Source organism: Caretta caretta, chromosome 6 (genome assembly GCF_965140235.1).
Source record: "Caretta caretta isolate rCarCar2 chromosome 6, rCarCar1.hap1, whole genome shotgun sequence".
Classification (NCBI taxonomy): Eukaryota; Metazoa; Chordata; order Testudines; family Cheloniidae; genus Caretta; species Caretta caretta.
In genome coordinates, this window is record NC_134211.1 from 85,235,165 (window position 1) to 85,255,874 (window position 20,710).

A 20,710-nucleotide genomic window follows, 5' to 3' on the forward strand; every position below is an offset into this window, starting at 1 on the left:
CAAAGGATTAAATCAATATTTATACTGTTTTTTGCTTCTCTATGATGTGTAAAAGAAGGCCTCTTTTTTTTTTTTCATTTTTTTATTTTTACATTCTGATTGGGTTTGTTTTAAACCTTAAAAATATCACGAATATCAAGTCTAGTTTTCCCTGGTTTTGTTGGAGAACTTCTGGGAGGCATCAGGGATGTTTGTACAAGCTATAACATTTAAAAAGGACAAGAATGTTAAAACTTGAAACAGAAGGCTTTTGTTACCCCAAAATGTTAAATTAATGAGGTTAAACAGGTATCAACAAAAACTGTAATTTCCTGCTAGCTATGATGAGATCATACTTCATAAGATTGAATTAGTCATCTTGTCTTACAGCAAGAGAAAATCCCATATTTGTTTTTATAAAACCATTTCAAGTATATTTTACAATGGTGTAATTAAATATTGATTACGCCACCGAGTTCAAGAACAGTATATTTAAATTTCAGGCTTTAAAACAGGAGTGAGAGACTAACAGGTATAAATGAGACCTCTCCAAGGCAAGCACTAACTCCTCACTATTAAGCCTATATATGCAGTTATAATTCCAGAACTTGTATGGGGGTCCCAGAGAACAATAGGATTCAGAACTACCTTACTGCTTTTCAGGGCACGCCACAGAAATTCTGTTTAAACAGAAATTCTCCTGACATAAAACAGTAAATACATTGAAGGAATTCTGTGTGTTGAATAATATATATCAGATATAGGCAGGTAGATATGGGAATGAACTGAAATATTCATTTCATTTTGTAGGGGGGCAAAGTCAATCCATACAAAAATTGAGACAAGAACAATCTACAGTACAACACTCTATCAACGATATGAAAAAGTATGTGGCTCTGAAATATTTTTTTCTGTAATAGAAAGTGACCAGTGATGCCAGTAGCCCACCTTGAAAGAGTTTCATAATACAGCTTTATGAGCGGCAAATTATGCTAGCACAGACAGGTCACTTTTGCCTCATTTATATTTAGCTCTTTCATCTCTTTCCAACATGTCTCCTGAAACTGGATAACAGAAGAATTGATAACAAAGCTGTGTTACTAATTCAGCAACAATTATTGACAACCTGTGTTTTTGATGCTAAAATTGTTATACTAAACTAATACTGATCTAGCTAATGAAAAGAAACAAAAGCTTGTGAAAAAAAGTCAGCATTTTTGAGTTTGGGGAGGGGCAGAATTTTTAGCTTTTGATAATTTCACTTACTGTTACCATTCTAATATCCTTTGTTCTGAAGAAAGAAATACGCAATGAAGAAAGTGAAGTAAAGTACTTATGTGTCCTTACAAAAATACACATATGCTTGATACACACATCCCCAACACAGCTATTGCAGTTATTTGAAGTGTTTATGTGACAAACACCAAGATAAGAGTTTAAAAAACAATCACAAATGCTGGTTCAATCAGTGGTCTCTAGTGGTTAAAATCAAGGCATTTAAAGTGATGCTCTGGAATTATTCATTGCAAAAAAATTCTATCCTTTCAACAGGTTACTAATAGATGATGTCTGAGAACAAGCTTGTACTACCCTTAAGGTCCAGTTGTTACTCAGAACACTGCCTAATCTTGCTCCCCAGTGTTGCATTTTAACGCTAATTGCATGATCAAGCCAATAAATTGGACTCAAGGGACAAAAAACACTATCAAGTACCTACCCTGACAAAACTAGAGGTTGCAAGAAAATGCACTTCAAATACAAGTAAGGCAAGACATGATAAGCGAGGGAGAGGCTATCAAAGCTTGAAAGACAGTCATCAATACTGACAGATTACTGTAATTCTGGCTGTCAGGATGATCGATTTAAGCAGCATATGCCAATCAATACTCTCCTCATTTACTGAACAACATTAGATATATAGTTAGGTAAGATGTCCCTGAGATAAGACTCAAACTACATTTAATGAACATAAATAGCACAATTTATGCTTTGGAATTTTAGTCTTTTTTTAAAAAAATGGGAATAAAACATCTTACATAGCAGTACAATTATCCATACAAAATTTAGTTTACATAGTTTTATCGTTTTGAATTTTCACTCTTTATAGGACTACATTATCATCTGTAATATATTTTAGAAATAGCTGAGTTTATAACATAAAATCCTAAAATGATTTGTTTGATTTTAAAATTTTTAAATATATGATTTCTTATGAATTAAAAGACATTTTCTTGGGTTTTCAAGAGGTTTGCTGTTCTGAGTACTTGAGCTGACTTTAGTTTACAGAAATCAAAATCCTTCTGATATATTTCCTTCAGTATTCTTTTTATAACTACTCATTATTGTTTAAATGTCCTTCTGAAATCAGTGACAAATGCATACATTAAACCAGTTTGCTCATAATAAAAAAACTATACAAAAATGGTTTGAACTTTTATTAGAGTTAAATGTAAAACAATTTTAACCCCACCTCTGCTCTCTAATATTTAGGTAATCTTACTTTAATGTAGAAAGTTGTACACTATGCTCGTTGCTTTGAAACTGGAATACCTGAATAAACTATTAAAAATAATCTGATATAAAATTAGCATACATCTCCAGATACTCCCAATTTTTAAGGGTAAATAAATTCTTATATTTCACATGCGAAACTAACTTATTTAATCTTGAACTGGTTAGAAGATGAGAGTTTTTAGTACAATTTAGTTCTGCAATAATTGTCAAATCTATCCATGAAAATGTGCTAGTGAGTCTGGATAGAAAATGCATAACTGTTGTGATTTTTTCTTTGGACTTGGGAAGCAATTTCCTTCATGGCACAGTGGGAGGGACTTTGGACATCCGGCCTTCCTTTGGCGCACTCAGCAGGGATCATCTGTTTGGATCATGTAGCATAAATCTACATACACAATCTCTTATGGTTAGGGATGGTGTGAATATTCACCTAAAATAACAGTATTGGAAATGCCCAGATATCTGTCTGGGGCAAAAAATCATCAACACTGAACACCTAAAATTAGCTTTGTTGTCCATTCCTCCCCATCTGTGCAGTGCCAGATCTACATTTTTTGCCGCCCCAAGCAGTGAAGCAAAAAACAAACAAACAAAAAAAACCCGAACAGTTGCCGCAGAAGTGCCGCTGAGGAAGTAGTGCCACTCCAAGAATGGCTGAAGTGCCGCCCCTTCTGATTTGCTGCCCTAGGCACCAGCTTCCTTAGCTGGTGCCTAGAGCCGGCCCTGCATCTGTGGTAGGGGAGAGTCAGAGATGTACATTTTACCCCAGGTATTTATGCCCTAAACTACATTGTACTTCTGAAATCCCACAGCCAAATCTTGGATGCTCTGGGTTTTCAGAAATATGGTGCAATATGATGAGTGTCCTAGAGGTGTAAGGTAGTTTGAACAAAACTGCAGCAGCAAAATTCAGTGCAGGGGCAACGACAAGAGGATGTATATTTCCCCATTTTCAGGAGAGGCCACAGTGATCAGTGGTAGCCTGCAAAGCTATCCCTAGGCTATGACGAATGTGGGCAACCGCCCCGAGCTCTGCGCTTTGGGGGTCCCCGTGCTTCCCGAGGAAGCGGGAGGGGAGGCAGGCAGGAAGGAGCCACCCCTACCAACCTCCCACTCTCCCCAGCACCTCCGGCCTGCCGACAGGCCCCACTGATCAGCCCTTCCCCTTCCTCCCGGTGCCTACAGCTGATCAACTGTTTCGCGGCATTAGGAGGCACTGGGGGGGAGGGAGCAAGGGTGCAGCATGCTCGGTGGAGGGGGTGGAACTGGGCGGGGAAGAGACGGGGCAGGGGCCTTGGGGAATGGGTGGAGTGGGGGCAGGACCTGGGCAGAACTGGGGGGAGTTCCCCCCAGCAGACAGCAACTCGCACCTATGTCCCGGGCCCCACACCTCCCTAGGGACAGCCCTGGTAGCCTGGAAACTCTTCTGTCACTATTTGGGGATATATATATTATATATATATATATATGTGAGAAAAAGAGAGAGAGAGAGAGAGAGAGAGAGAGCGCGAGCGCGCACGCAAGCACCGCTTATGACATTTATATTGGGTATTCAACGACTGATGCAAAATATATGATATTAATTGAATACAAAATGCTGATATTTTTCTTTTCTAGACTTGAGAAATATGGTGGTTGGGGTAGGAGGAAAAAAGAAACTGGCATTAGTGAACCAGTTTCCTGCCTTCTACTTTTATATTTCTATGTTAGCAGTACCCATGTTTAAGAAGAAACCTATGATTAGAATTGTGAATAATAAGCAATTCCAGATCATACAAGACAAAAAAACCTCAGATTATTGCAAGTTGTACTTAAAGTTGTTCAATTCGTGAATTAAAAATACAACACGCAGAAAAAAATAAAGTGCTATAATATATCTTTGTTAAAAGGTTATTGAAGATACTAATTTAAGACCCATTATTCCCCCTACTTTGGTTTCTCTGGCATAGAGGACTTTCCTGTGTTGTGTCATGGCCTAAACGCACAGATTTCTCATTATCCAGCTAAATCAAGGCAATCCAATGTTGTCTATGTTCAGCTCTCTGTAGTCTCCTGACAGAATGGCTCCTCATGGAGCCGGATTCACAGTGCAAAGGAAGAACCTCAAACTCAGTCTGCAATAACCTGAACCATTTTGCACAGAAGTATGCCATGTTGTGTAGCTGGCTACTTCGCTCACCAGCTCCCAATCTGTGGATTTAGATTGCTGCAGAGATTCTGCAGGATCTAGGAAAAAGGAGAGAGCATCCTGTGGAGCTTGCACGAACCCAGTGGTTCTCAAAAACTTTAGCAACCCGAGGACCCCCATTTTGATTTAAATTTTTTTGCGGACCCCAAGTCCCCTGCTCAGCCCCAGGCCCCACCTCCACCCCCCCTCTTCCCCCAAGGCTCCACCCCCACCCCACCTCTTCCTGCCCCTGCTCCACCCCTGCTCCTCCTGTTCCCCACCTTTTTCCACCCCATCCCCCAAGTGCACCCCATCCTCCTGCACACCGGGGAACAGCTGTTCTGCAGCATGCAGGAGGCACTGGGAGGAAGGGAGAGGAGCTGATCCTTGGTGGCCCCGGACATGATTCCACCCACTTCCCTGAGTGCACCCCCTTCCCACTCCTTCCCACCACCTCCTGCATGCCGCTGAACAGCTGTTCCCCGGCGTGCAGGAGGCGCTGGGAGAGAGAGGGAGGAGTTGATCAGCAGGGCCTGCAGACCCCCTGGAGTACTCTCATGGACCCCAGTTTGAGAAACGCTGCACTAACCTTGATCTGTTGGTTTCAGTTCCACTTGTGGAAGCAGAAGAGCTCTTACTCACTATTTTCTCCCCCCAGACATTTTTCCAGAGCTTGAGAATCTTTTATTTTTATATTCTGATTTAAAAATACACATCTTAGAAGTGACAAGATTAAAAAGAATTGGCTGTAGAAAGCAGAAAAGGATAACATTGCTCTCTAATACTTTTACTTTAGTAATAAAGACAATTAAAGTATCAAGTCTGGTGGAAGAGGAATACCTCTATGAGCCACTAACGTTCATTTGGTATAATACCCTTCAGTTCACTGTTCAAATAACTACCTTAAGGTTATTTTTTAAATCTCCCTTCTGACTACTCACAAATCACAACCTGAAAACTTAACAGATCAATATGAACTTTTCTTAATTAAATGAAAAAAATCTGCCCCAGAACTTGAATGGTACAAAATTTCTCAGTTTACGATATATTGTTACTTCACACCATTTTTAATTTTAAGATAAAAATAAGATGGAATTTCAAACATGGAAAGATTATCTGAAGGCAGATGTTAGTCTAAGAGGCACAACAAATATGAGCTCTGTTTTCCTGTAAAGCCCTTTTCTGGGCAAATCAGTAGAAAGCATATCAAATAAATCAAGTAAGCCCCTCTTCATTAGAAGTTTGAATTTTACAAGTAACTTCAAAGTATTTTCAACCTTTAAGTGAAACCTCAAAACTATCTCATGAATAAAACAAGTGATGGAAACTATAAAGACTCAAAATGAATATGAAAAACAAAAGATGTAGGGAGAAGAGTAATGTGTTGGTGTACAAGGAAGATTTTTTCCATTCTCATTAAAACAAATATGTTGAAAGGCTAAAGGTTTGATCACAATGTTTCAACTACTAACTCTTCAGGAATATACTATAAAGAAAATGTAAGACCAGTTAGTGTCCAGGCAGAAACCAGGTGTTTATAAATAGAAAGGCTAGGAAACACTATTTTCCTAACTATTTAGCAACCCTGCTTTATATATCTTAGTTTATTGATATTGCCTCCTTTTCCTTTAAATTTTAGGCAGAATTCTTAATGGACATTAGCCCATATTACAAAATCTCCAAAAACATTTTTCATGATTGTCACTCTCTCCTAGCAGAGAGCTGCAAGAGCAAGATCATGTTATAGTTCAAGACCTATATGCACTGGCAGAATGGTGTGGAAAGATTCATACAGTGCCTATTTCCAACACACTTAGAGTTGCTAGCACTGCAAGCCTCTTACGAAAAAGTTTATCAAAGTAAACAAATTATTTATATTGAATGGCAAAGTTTTTGAGTCAAGAATAGAACTACCCCCTTTTCTGTAAACCTACATGCATGTTTTCTGAAACATTTTCTCCATGAAAGCTTATTTTTAAATAATGGAGGCCCCCACCTTTCCTCTTCTAAGCAAGCAGGTGAGTTATGGGCTAACTCAGCAATCCAACAGCATTACATGTACTACCCCACGGATATAAAGATCCTAGATTGATCATTTGCTCTGATGGTGGCTGTAGCATACTAACAGTATGCTTAGCTGTTGGAGAGAGAGTGCCTTTCATTATTTTGCCAGCAACTCTTTTGGTGGGTCCAAGAATGGCATTAGTGGCACTAGAAGGTGCTATAACAAGTCTTACTTATCCAAAAGACTGACTTTTTGACACAAGGATTTGTGGATTGGGCAATAAAGCATGGAAATTCAGGGAACCAAGGATTTTTGAGATCTAAGAAATTGAGGGGGATTGAGGGAACAACTGTAAAATAAGATTCTAAATTCCTGATTGACCCAAAATGAGATTTTTAAAGGCTTCTGTATTGGTACTATGAATTAGAACAAACATCCTCTGACTTTACCAAATTCAGATTAGCTCACTGAACTGTATGGAAATCCCTGATCACATATTCTCACTAAAAATCCACAAATGAGCAAGACCACTTAATATCATCACATTCTATGTACTGAACCTACCTACTGATAGGAAAATCAGAAATGGTGGAGAGTTTGAACATTCCATTGTTCATGAGACATAAGCTGAACACCAGAAGAAAAAATGATCTACACTTGTATCATGCAAATACTGAAGCCACGTGGACTGAGAGCATCTTGCTGGGCTGAGGGGTTAGCGGGTGGTGTCTCCTGCAGCTGCTGCTGCCGCTGGCACCTTGCACACTGGAAGGCAGATACATTAGTCCTAGAATATTAAAGGCCCTCTTCCCTACTAGCTGAGAAGGGGCTACCTCAGGTCAATTAGGGACACCCGAGTCCAATTAAGGGCTGCCTGAGACCATTTAAAACCCCTCCTTTGGTGAGAGAAAGGGGGAAGAGAGAGAAGCAAGCTCCTTCCAGGCTAGTGGCAGCAGAGAAATAAGCTGCTCCAGGAGAGGCTGTGCTCCTTCCCATATGGGAAATAGCCAAATCTGAGTGCCTGCTAGGGGAAGGACTGACACCCCAAGGCAACCAGCAGGACGACACCCTGCACCAGTGAGGAGACAGCGAAAGGTGCCCCCCTGAGTTTTTGTGTTTATGAGACTGTTTCCTTTTTGTTTGGTGGAGGATCACCCCCTCAGGCTGATGCTGAGGCCTATCCTGAAAATATGACCAAAGGAGCACAGAAGGGGGAAGACAAACCCTGCCCTGAGTGGGGCTGATTACCTGAGGACCCACCAACACCAAAAGGGGAAGTGCTAAGTCTGGCGAGACGAAGGACGTGCCATGCCACACTGACCCAAGATTGTGTCTCTAATCCTGAGACCAACACAGCTATAACAATACTGTAAATTACAATGGTAGTTATTTATAGACTGTGCTCAAGTCACCTCTTAATCTTTTCTTGAAGCTGAATAGACTACTGAGCTCCTGTAGTTTCTCACTACAAACATATTTTCCAGACCCTGAATCATTCTTGTAGCTCTTTTCTGAACCCTTCCCAGTTCTTAAAAAATATATATATTTTTTTAAGTGTGGACACCAGAACTGGAGACAGTATTCTAGTAATAGTCTCATAAATGCCACACACAAAGGTAGTACCAGCTTCCAGCTCTTGCTTGATATTCCTGTGATTACACATTTAAGGATCATGTTCATGCTCTTAGTTACAGCACTATACTGGGAATTCCTGTATAGTTGGTTATCTTCCAATAGAATAGCAAAAACATTTTCAAGGGTGATATCTATAATAAAATTCCAATTGCAAAGCAGTTACAGAAATCTACACGCACACACACAAGAGCCATAACATTTTGAAACAGTAAAACACAAAGTTAATGAAATCAAACTACATGCACCTAGACAGCGACACCAGACTCTTCCCTTCAGTCACCATTACTCTTTCAGGTTCAAATCCTGCAAAGACTTGCAGATAGTAAGTAGTCCCAGCAAGCATGTATGTGGTTGAATAACTGGGGCTCTCGAGATCTCCACCTTGGCTTTTTATATCACTAAAAAGCCCCTTCCGGAGACGGAGAAGTACACAGCTGGGTATCACCTGACCAACAGTAATCCAAAAATGTCTTCCAGGTAGCATATACTACATACTGAATGATGGTATGGCATGGTGGGATGAATATCAGACTGGAGTCAGACTCCTGTGTTCTAATCATGGCTTTGAAATCAACTACTACAGTGGTTTTGAACAACTTTACCCTCTCTCAATTTCTCCAGCTTCAAAAAGGAGAGAATACTCAACTACAGGGCACAGCTGCCAACTTTCACGTGGTAAATAAGCACCCCGACTTTCACAATAAGCCAAAAATCAAGCAAATCCCATTTCAAAACAAGGCCAAAACAAGCCAATCCCTAAAAACCCCAACACTCTATATGACTAGATCCCCCCAGCGTGCAGTCTGGGCCTGTGGTGAGCCTGCTATGCACCCGTGACTCTCTCCCTCTCTTTGCCCCCCCTTTCCCATGTTTGCCAGGAGCGGAGCAAAAAAACAAGCAACAAGCTACAAGACACACAAGCAAAACCTACAGGCCAAAAAGTAGCCAACAAGCAACTCACAAGCCAATTAAGCCAAAACCAAGCCCAATTTCTGCGTTTTTTTCGCAGGTTAGGCATGTCTGCTACAGGGTTTGAAGAATGTCTCTGACACTCATTTTCCAGAACACTCATCTAATCTGTCATGACTTGTCCCCTCAAAACCCAGTCTAATTTAATTACTATTGCCCCATCTTCAGTGTCATTAATAAATCACAATGCTGCTCACAATTAAATCTGCCCTCCTGTCCAAATAAACAAACAAATATAAATAAATAAAAATCAATTTGGTTCCTGCTACTTCTTTGTAGGGTTCTGTTGTGCTGCAACTGCCCCACTGCTGGACATTCAGAAGGTCCTTGACCTATCATAAACCTCTCCACCTGGGCCCTCTGCTCCTCCCTCCTGATTACCCTCTGAAAAGTCAAGGCTCCAACTACTCTGGTCTCTTTCATCCTCTCCCCTCCTAAAAATGGACTAGTATGCCTGAGCCACTGTACTCCCTCTTTCTCCTTTTCCCTCCTTCTAAAGGAGCAGCAACAGGGCTATTCTGTCCTCCTCTTCTCCACAGGAGCAAGCAGGGGATTCTCAGCCCAATTCACCAGGGCAAACATTTTATTCATCCTGGGAAGGAAGATATTTGAAGCCCTGCTCACATCCTTCACAGAGATATCATGAAGATTAGATAATGCAAGTGTTTGCATTTACAGTAGTTAAAAACTTTTATCGTCAAAGTATTATGAAGAGCAGTGAACACAACACATAATCTGAGCATAGGCAGATGACAATTCACACTATGTCACCAATTAATAATGCAGTCATTTAAAACTGGTACCCAGTACAGTACATTGACACTTAATGTGCATGCTAAATGGGGTCACAAATTCCAACAACATACAGAGGATATCTTTCATACCAAAGCAATGCTAATGATTTAAAATGATAAATGTCCATATTTTAATGATGACCACTGTATATAATAATGATGTATGATAATATGTAGATAAGCAACTACAATTAGGAGCACAGAATCTGCAATCTTTGCAGGATTTCTTGCAGTATATACAACCTTCAGGTCCTGGACAAATTCAGGGCACAGAATTTAAAACCTGCAGATTACATCTCTGGGATTTGTTACATGCAAAAGTACTCCTCACAAAAGCTCAGATACACTGCTACTTTGCATAGCACATAGAAGGTTATTTCAAGGCAAGTAACTTTCAACTGTCCACCCTGCATGGTTCAGTACACACGTAAACCCCAGATCTTTCTGAGGTCAAATGACGACAACACATTTGAAATTCCGAGTGCAAGCCACTTTGAGAGAGAGCCAAAAAACAAAAACCCATCAAACAAAAATTCAAACAAAACTCAGACCTCTCCAAAAGTGAAATAATGGTGCATCTGCATATCTGTCAACAAAAAGAGACTGCAGAAATGTCATTAAATGTGATCAATGTGATACCATCATCCATCTATAAATCTATATCATCATATCAAATGGGACAATAAAAGCAAAATTACACAACTACTACAAAGTCAATTTCTGAAAGAATACAGAACATTTAAGTAATAGTCTATCGGCTGACAAATGCAAGGCAATAAATCTACACTGCAGGTAGAAGTTAACATACAGAGTTGAAAAAAAATCTTAATTCAAATTTAACTCTCCTGTTCATTACTTAAAATAGATACAAGAGCATACATTTACTTGGTCAAAAACAATAATAGGAGAAGTCAATCTTAGAAAGGGGAGAAATGTAAAAAACAACAAACCATTTACTATGTAATGATATATATGGATAAAAGTATGTAGCTATATTACATCAAGTGGTATTAATTTTTTTCTTTTCTTAAAGTGGACTAGTTTACCTCATGTTTTTATTTTCACTTCATGCTGTTCTGTAATTTTATTTTCTTGGGAGCGCCTAGTTCTGAAGTTTACAGAAATATAAAATTCCAACAGGAAAAGGCTATAAACTTTTCAGGCATCTCTATAAAGACATGCCTATGTAACTCTGATGATGGCCTGGTGCTCTTAACTGTATTATACAACTATGTATCGGGTACCACAATAATCAAGCTAATAAGCAGCAATAATAGAAAGTAATTTTTCTCTTTTTGAAACAAAAACAATCCTACTGGGATTGAAAAACAAAATTACACAATGTTAATGAATAAATATCTACTTTCACTAAAGGAACAAGCTGCTAATAATACCACAAATCAGCTATTTTTGGAAAAATCTGTATATGAAATGGACTTGTATGTGAAACCATCATTCCTTATTTAAAAGCATAAAAGGGTCTTCATTTGGGCAATTTTAAAGCATTAATATGAAGTTTCTTAAAAAATATCAGTTTAAAATATATTCCCTTAATTAAGTTGATAGAAATCTAAGATTTAAACAAAAACATGAGAAAAATGTCTTTAGCCCTAAAAAGTCAATGTATGTGAAAACTGTACAGGTGAAAAGGATACAAGTTTTGGTATAATGGAATCAGTGATTTCAGCGCTCGGCTTGCATTTATAGCTGTTGCACGAACCATAATCGGAAGAATTTTTCCATTAACAATAGCGCCATCGAAGAGTGGACCAAAGAATGGAACCTGAATCAGAAATTAATAAATTCAACCCTCATATGAAATCTCTGCTATAACAATTGGAAATCAACATTAACAATGGAGAGCGCATCATTTTTTCCCCTCCTCCTCATCTCTGGTTAATCAGAACAATTATTTGTGATAGACCTATTATTTCATGAAAATACACAGCCATATAACTACATCATATCCTTGGTAACAGGTAATTTTTCTGCACATTCTGTTTTAAGTAACCATTTGAGTATTGTGTCTCATAAAGGCTTATTTTCAACACTTTCTGCCAAAAGCCTAATAGTACGTCATGTATGTGACACTTGTGAAGTTCAAAGGCTAGGTGAGGGGAAATGACTACCCACTTTAAAAACAATTACATCTTCAGATACAGCATGCATCTATAGCGTGGAACCATCTAAATGTGCACATAACGGTCATCTGACTATTATTAGATCTTCATTCACCACTCTTTCCCCCCATTTGTTGCTCTCATTTTTTATATCACATCTACAATTAGACCTGTATGCTTTTTGAAGCAGAAACCACACATGAAATCTTGATCCCCCACTGAAGTCAATGGGAGTTTTGCTGTTGATTTGAAAAGGGCAAGGATTTTACCTCCATGTCTACTTTGGGTGCGTAATGTATTTTAGCACACTTTGGGAGCCAAGTACCTGAATAATAAAATCAGTCTGAATGCTTTTTGCTTATATGTTAAACAAATTGAAAATAAAAAAGTACGATTACAGGTGGAAGGCCTGATTCCCTATTTGCTCTCATGTGTTTCCTTCACTGCAGTATTAATTATGATAACTTCATGTGAAACTCACTGATGTCAAATCTTGCATTTGTGTGTACATGATGAATTGATATCAGATATGTCTGCAAATTCAGGAGTTGCATACACAAACTTATAAGCACAGTTTTAGAAGTTAGGCTGAGACTAGCAGAAAGTTTGATCCTTAATATAGGTATATCCCCAAAAGTCCACAGAATTATCTGGCTCTAATATTTTGACATCGTATTTTTCACTGACCAGTTAGCATCTGGGACTCTCCCATCACTCTGGAGCAGCTGTGTGTGGACCTCTGGGGATCTGTGGAGCACTTGCTGGTGTTTCACAGATAGAGGGCTTGTTACACAGTACTGGGTCTCTACTTTGTTTTTAGCTACTAAATAGCATCAAAAAAGTAAAAATATATGAAATACCTTCCTTTTTGCATATGTAAACAATTGCTGTAGTTACCACCACAAGGATTTTATATGACTACAAAAAGGAAGAGAAGTTGTCTATATGGTGGTCATGAAGGGGAGAGGTACCCAATAGGCAATCTGCTAAGATGTGATCCATTCTACAAAAGAGTTTTAGTTCACTATTTTTGCCATTACTCTTGCCATTACTCAATTTTGAGAATCTTGAAGTTATCTAGTTTGATTGGTGAAGTCATTCATTTTCCATGTAATGGAAGATGCTATTAGAGCGGGATGTTCCCTTCTTAGTTAAAGCAATTAAAATAATAATAATAAAACATGGCAATAATGCAACCCCTCATACTTTCTAGTAAGAAAAAAATGTAGTTTTAATTAAAATGTGTGCTTCCTTGGTAGTACCATACCATTTATGGCATTAGTGTTATACTGAATGCCATATGAATGCCACTACCATGCCACATTCAGTGCCATATGGTTGACTTCCCATTTCTCTCATGTAGCATATTAGTATTAATATTTATAGTAAACAAAATCCAGTGTAGTGAAATATAAATCTGTAAATCCATGCCACTGCCATCACACCTATGAATTAAGCGATCCAACCATTCATTGCTGCTTCTATTCCAACAGCTGCTCAATCCACATTGAATGGTTGATCTGGTGCCGTTAAAGAGTACTGCTATGAGAAAGACAGGGAGGCAACCACACTAAGTCCCCAGTTCAACAAAATATTTAAGCATATGCCTTACTTTAAGCAAGGCAAATAGTCCCATTAAAGCTAACATGCTTAAATACTTTCTGGGCCTGAATTCCTGTGTGGCAGTCTAAAGGAAAGGTAGAAATGGCTGAGAGAGTAAGGCAAGGAAACCGGTAATAGTGAATGGAGCAAGGAGGAAGAGGTAGCCAGCTCAGGACATAGATCTAGGATTTGGATTCATGTGCTAATACAATACAATAAAAATCTAACAAACCAGACTAATTTAATTTAATCTAATCTCAGAGTTAAAGTGACTACATAAAATACTCTAACCTTTGTTCTTGCAGTTTATATTAGTTATCAGAACTGCTTGATGGGATTATGGCCCTTTTGTTCACAGTTGCTTATTTTCCTCTCTACACTGCACCCAGTATACATGACTTCTATCTTGTAGCTATTACTACTGTCATTATTAAAGGAGGATTACCTTGTTGGATTAATATATCACACCATAAAAAACAGCAACATATCTAGACAACCCAAAAGTTAGTCAACACATGAGGGAAAACAAAAAATTTTACCTCTGGTTTTTTCATGATCTGGATACTGAACATGTGGTTTTTCATTGGATAGATAACAATAAGAACATCACCGAATTCTGTAGGAATTATTCCTCTTCTGTAGTCTCGAGTATGCTCTGACCAGACAATGTGCACTTCATCATTTCCTAAATGTCTTAGCTGGAAAAAGAAGGGAAAAACAAAATTATTTTTAACAGCTGAGTACACAGTACTGCAGCTGTACAGATATAGCCAAGGCTTGTATTCCAAATGACAATGAACTGAAGAAGAATTTGTGGGGTGCAGAGAGAGGACACATCCAAACCACATTGCAATGTCCCTGATTTAAATGCAAGTCAAAGCAAACATTCACAATTAGGTCTGTGTTTAGTATGTTGATGTTAGGTATGACTTTTTAAAAATGAACAGCTGTGACAATATAGAATATTTCCAAGTTAAATCTACTATTTTCCCTAATAAAATTGGTAGAAGATGCTTAGTGGCTTGTATTTGATTTACCAAAATACCTTCAATCCTCACACCTAGATTAATAGGGACTAAGTTTGTAAGTGTGAAACCTTTCTATATCAATTCTCAAAGCAGTTTGAATGCATCTGTGGCTACAAGATTTGTATTTGAGGAATTTGGAACTTTGCTCCTCTTGTCAGATTGGAAATGGGCTACCATCAAATAAAATAATCATAGAGAAGAATGTAATCTGGATTTTCCATGGCCCCAAAACCACTGAAACTAAGTATGTATTTTTTCTTGAAACCTGAATACCTTTGCAAATTTTCAATGGCCAGAAGTTTTGTGATAAACAACTTATTCAAAATGTGCACCACTGAAATCATTCTGAACAATAATATACTAGGTCAAAAGAAATACTTTTAACTCATTTAGGGTATGACTTTTAAAACTGCTCAAGATTGGCTGAATTCTTCCATTAAGTCAGTGGTAAACTCCCATCATCTTTCGTGAAAGTAGAATTAGGCCAATGATGATCCGATGAAGTGATCTGTAGCTCACGAAAGCTCATCTTCAAATAAATTGGTTAGTCTCTAAGGTGCCACAAGTACTCCGTTTCTTTTTGCGAATACAGACTAACACGGCTGTTACTCTGAAACTTTTGAAAATCTCAACCTTATGCTCCAAAATTCATCTTCTGTTAAAATGTATTCTTTCCTGAAAAGTCATTGCAAAAATGGCATGAGGTGGCTCCATGTTATTATTTCTCAATTGATTTCCTGATCCAATGAGTTCAGTGTACAGATAAAATGATGTTTCCTTCCACTAAGTGACAGCCCTGAAAACTCAACCTGGCATCTGAAAAAGCAAACTGCTTTCCCTCTCATACTTCATCACCAATAACAAAGGTTGTATGTGGCAAATTAAGTCTCCAGTTACACCTGTTCTATCCCAAAGTATTCCACAGATGACATCTCTGTTGGCCCATTGCCTTCAGTTAGCTTACACAGCATTACATGATTGGAATTTAGTAAACTATTCTGTTGATACTCAAGGAACAGAATCCAACTCACTCTTTGAACTGTGCCGGCTCTGCATTGATAATAAGAGTAAGAAGTAGTCAGCAGACACTACCCTGAAAACACCCCCCCCCCCCGTTAAATAAGAAAGGGCCTCTTTTACAGTCATTTTAAGAGCATATCTGTACTTTTATTTAAAGTAAAACCTATGCAGCATCTCTGGATAATAAACAGATACCTCTGAGTATAGGATGATTTAACAATATAACCTACAAACCTTCTAGAATACTATTTAGGATTTACTTAAAAGGGAGTAAATTTTAGGGCCTAAACAGGTTGTTAGTGGCCTTCTTTGCATTATTACAAGTTTGTGCTGTTCTCTGTTGGTTTGTAATGGGATACAAGAGTTTTTAAAATAAAGACTCAGTGAAAAGAGACTCTCACATTTCTAGCAGACAAGGAGGATGTTCTTGTGGCCCCATACTGTACTGAACCTACATCTCCTGAGTCTCAATTCCTGACTCAGGCACAGACTTCTTGTATGATCCTGAACAAGTCAATTCTCTCTCAGGGCCACATAAAACAGTTACTTACACTACAGTGACTGGTTCTTCGGGATGTGGTGTCCACACAGAGTTGCACTCTGATGTGCGTGTGCCCCATGCACACAAGAGGATTTTTTTTTGTTCATGGGGGCCACACCTGCACCCTAGCACTCTTTATAACAGAGTGTATAAAGGGTCAGGTAGCTGAAAACCACATTCAGTTCCTTTAGTCAGAATCCCATAGGATCAGGACTCTGATTAGCAGGGAAGGAAGGCAGGCTATGGAATCTGTGTGAACATATCTTGAAGCAGCACAGTTACTGTAGGGTAAGCTACGGTTCTCTCTTCTTCTAGTGAGTCTCCACACAGATTCCACTCTTGGTGACCTACAAGCAATTGCCTATTGCCTGGAAGTGGATTAGAAGAGTTCTATTTGAATGAAGATTGTAAGAATGCCCTACCAAAGCTAGCATCTGATCTGGACTGCTTGTACCAGGCAATAGTGAATGGTAAATCATAGAAATGTAGGACTGGAAGGGACCTCACTAGGTCATCTAGTCCAGACCCCTGCACTAAGGTAGGACTAAGTATTATCTAGACCATCCCTGATAGCAGTTTGTCTAACCTGTTCTTAAAAATCTCTAATGAGGGAGATTCCACAACCTCCCTCGGCAATTTGTTCTAGGGTTTAACTACCTTTACAGTTAGGAAGTTTTTTCTAATGCCTGACATTGCTGCAATTTAAGCCTCATCACTCCTTGTCCTGTCCTCAGCAGGTAAGGGGAACAATTTATCACCGTTTCTTTCTAACAACCTTTTATGTACTTGAACGCTGCTGTCATATCCCCTCCCCCGGGTCTGACGGGGGACAGGAGGAGCTGGATAGGTGTGGGAGTCCTGGGGGGCCTGTCAGGGAGCAGGGGTGTGGATAGGTCAGGGCAGTCAGGGGACGGGGGGGCTGGATAGGGGGTGGGGAACTGAGGCCAGGGGGTCCTGGGAAGGGGCAGTCAGGGGACAAGGAGTAGCAGAGGTTGGATGGGTTGGAGGTTCTGAGGGGGGCGGTCAGGGGGTAGGAAGTGGGAGGGGGCGGGGGACCAGGCTGTTTGGGAGGAACAGCCTTCCATACCTGGTCCTCGATACAGTTTCGCAACCCCGACGTGGCCCTCGGGCCAAAAAGTTTGCCCACCCCTGTAATTACAGTCTGAGACCCACTTAGTCTCTGAGGTGACACGCGTTGTCCCTTAATCCTCTCAACAAATGCCATAAAGAGTAAAGGCATACACCTGAATGGCCTAGTCCTATGCAAATAAAAGGACAACGCTCTTACAACATTGAGCTTGTGGAGTTTAATTTCTTCTCGGAAAGAGAGCAGTTTATGGAAGAAAATGGGGAGATGAACGGACTGATTGATGTGAAAATTCTAAACTACCGTAGGCAGAAAAGTTGGGTGAGGACTCAGAGTGTCTCTGTCTTTGTGAAAGATCATATATGGGTGACCTGCCATGAAAGCCTAGATCTCTTCCATCTTCCTACCTGATATGATGGCTACCAGAAAAACGGTCTTCATTAACAGGTGGTAGAAAAAGCAGGTAGCATAGGCTCGAATGTGGACCCATCAGTCCTGTTAAGGTCCCAGAAAGAAGAGGGTGGGAAAGCATGAGTTGAGGTCTCTTAGAAATTTCATCCATGTGGGATGTGAGAAGACTGTGATCGTGGGCAGACAGATTATCACAGATTGCTGCCAGGTGCATGCTTATTGAGCTGAAGGACAATCCCAATTGCTTTAGTTAAAGTAGATAGTCCAATACTGATGTAATTAAAGCTTCAATGGTGAGTTGCTGCTGAAATGCCAAAATAGAATCTGATTGCCAAAATAGAATTTGCAATCTGGTTGAAGGTTTTCTGCTTTCCAGCAAAATGTCTTGAACAGCAGCAGAACAGTTTCTCTGTGTATATTCATCCATCTAACATCCAGGCTGTCAGGTCTAGGGACACTGGGTCAAGGTGTAGGATCCAAGCACTATCCTAGGAAACCAGGTTGCGGCAGTACAGATAGGTGACCTGTCTTCATAGCGACAGTCAGTACATCTGAATACCAGAATTGTGTGGTCCATACCAGAACTATCATGATGGAAGATGTATATTATATCTGGAGCCCATGGTATGAGAAAGGTGTCCATGAGGGAGCCCAGGGTTGGGCACTCTCTCGAATAGAACATGAGAAATTTGTTTTTCTAAAATATTGCAAATGAGTCCAGATTTTGGAAACCCCCACCTGCAAAAGACCCTCAAGTGGTCCCTCCACAGGGGGTCTTCAGGGAGCACTCATGGTTCTTAGATAAGTCTCTGCTGAGTTGGACTGCCAGGATGTTCTGGAGACCAGGGAGATGTAGCATTTCTGGTGTGATGTGAAGTCTGATGCACCCGTGCCAGAGCTGCATGGCTTTCTAGCAGAGTGGAGATCTGGCTCCCCCTTCCTTACTGATGTGCACTGCCAGTGTTGACCATAACACCTGGATTGTCAGGTCCTGAAATAAGGGGTAGGAACATCCTGCATGCCAGCCAAATGGCTCTGAGTCTCAATATATTTGTATGCAGTACTGCCTCCTGAGGACATCATTTCTCTTGGATATGCAGTTGTTCAGGTGCATGCCTTACCCATGGATGGAGACATCTGTTACTAGAGTTTTTGAGAGTAGTGGTTCAGAGAAGGGCACCCCACTCCACACCTGTGTTGGATGCATCCACCAATTTAATGAAAGAACTTCTTGTGGGACCATCATTCAATGTTCCATGCTGTAACTGTTGGATAGATACACGGATCTCAACCACCTTTGTAAATGTCAAGAGATAAAGTCTGGCACACATTATGACATAGGTACAAGCCATGATGTGCCTCAAGAGTTTGAGGTAGATCCTCACTGGTGTACTGGGATTAGCCTGAAATCTTTATGGGGAGAGGTATGCTCTTGCTGACCTGGAATCTAACACTGCCCCAATAAACTCTATGCTCTGGGTTGTGGTCAGTATGGATTTTTCTACTCAGTGCCAGTGCAGCAAAGACATTTAGTGTCCACTGAAATGATTCAGTCACTTGCTGTGGGGATTTCTCCCATACCAGCCAGTCATCCAGATAGGGATATGCCAGGACTTCTTGCTTTCTCAGGTAGGTGGCCACCATTGCCAGAATGTTGGTGGCCTTGGATAGGCCAAAGGGTAGGACTTTGTACTGACAGTATGATGTTCGTATCCAGAATATCTGATAATTCCTGTAAGGTGGATGTACTCAAATGTGGAAGTGGACATTTTGTAAGTCAAGAGCTGTGAACCAGTCCATAGGATCCAAATATGGGATAACAGAAGACAGGGTAACCATAAAGAATTTGAAACTACAGACGAAGGTGTTCAGATGTTGAAGACTGAGGAAGGGTCTCCATCCCCCTTTCTTCTTTTGGATTAAGTAGCAGTGGAATAAATGCTTCAGACTCTTATCACTGCAGGCATTTCTTCCACTACTGTCATGGTATAAAGGAGTGTACCCCTTGCTTCAGTAGTATCCCATGAGAGGGGTATCACATTCTGGGGTGAAATTCAGACCAGTGAGGGGTTGTGTCACTGATTGCCTTTGTCAAGGTTCCTCCCCGACTCTGAACTCTAGGGTACAGATGTGGGGACCTGCATGAAAAACCTCCTAAGCTTATCTTTACCAGCTTAGGTCAAAACTTCCCCAAGGTACAAAATATTCCACCCTTTGTCCTTGGATTGGCCGCTACCACCACCAAACTAATACTGGTTACTGGGGAAGAGCTGTTTGGACGAGTCTTTCTCCCCAAAATACTTCCCAAAACCTTGCACCCCACTTCCTGGACAAGATTTGGTAAAAAGCCTCACCAATTTGCCTAGGTGACTACAGACCCAGACCCTTGGATCTTAAGAACAATGAACAATCCTCCCAACACTTGCACCCCCCCTTTCCTAGGAAATGTTGGATAAAAAGCCTCACCAATTTTCATAGGTGACCACAGACCCAAACCCTTGGATCTGAGAACAATGAAAAAGCATTCAGTTTTCTTACAAGAAGACTTTTAATAAAAATAGAAGTAAATAGAAATAAAGAAATCCCCCTGTAAAATCAGGATGGTAGATACCTTACAGGGTAATTAGATTCAAAACATAGAGAACCCCTCTAGGCAAAACCTTAAGTTACAAAAAAGATACACAGACAGAAATAGTTATTCTATTCAGCACAGTTCTTTTCTCAGCCATTTAAAGAAATCATAATCTAACACGTACCTAGCTAGATTACTTATTAAAAGTTCTAAGACTCCATTCCTGGTCTATCCCCGGCCAAGACAGAATATAGACAGACACACAG

General features: G+C 39.9%; 1 protein-coding gene across 8 annotated transcripts in view; it reads right to left on the minus strand.

Moving 5' to 3' along the window:
• Window positions 1-20,710, minus strand: part of RALGAPA1 (Ral GTPase activating protein catalytic subunit alpha 1) — a 238,149-nt gene that overhangs the window by 39,321 nt on the left and 178,118 nt on the right. For all 8 annotated transcript variants that reach the window (XM_048855930.2, XM_048855931.2, XM_048855932.2 and 5 more), the window contains 2 exons: window positions 14,325-14,483; window positions 11,719-11,846 (listed from right to left, as the gene is read on the minus strand). In XM_048855930.2, the coding sequence (XP_048711887.1) occupies window positions 11,719-11,846; window positions 14,325-14,483 (287 nt within the window). The remainder of the gene's footprint in view (window positions 1-11,718; window positions 11,847-14,324; window positions 14,484-20,710) is intronic.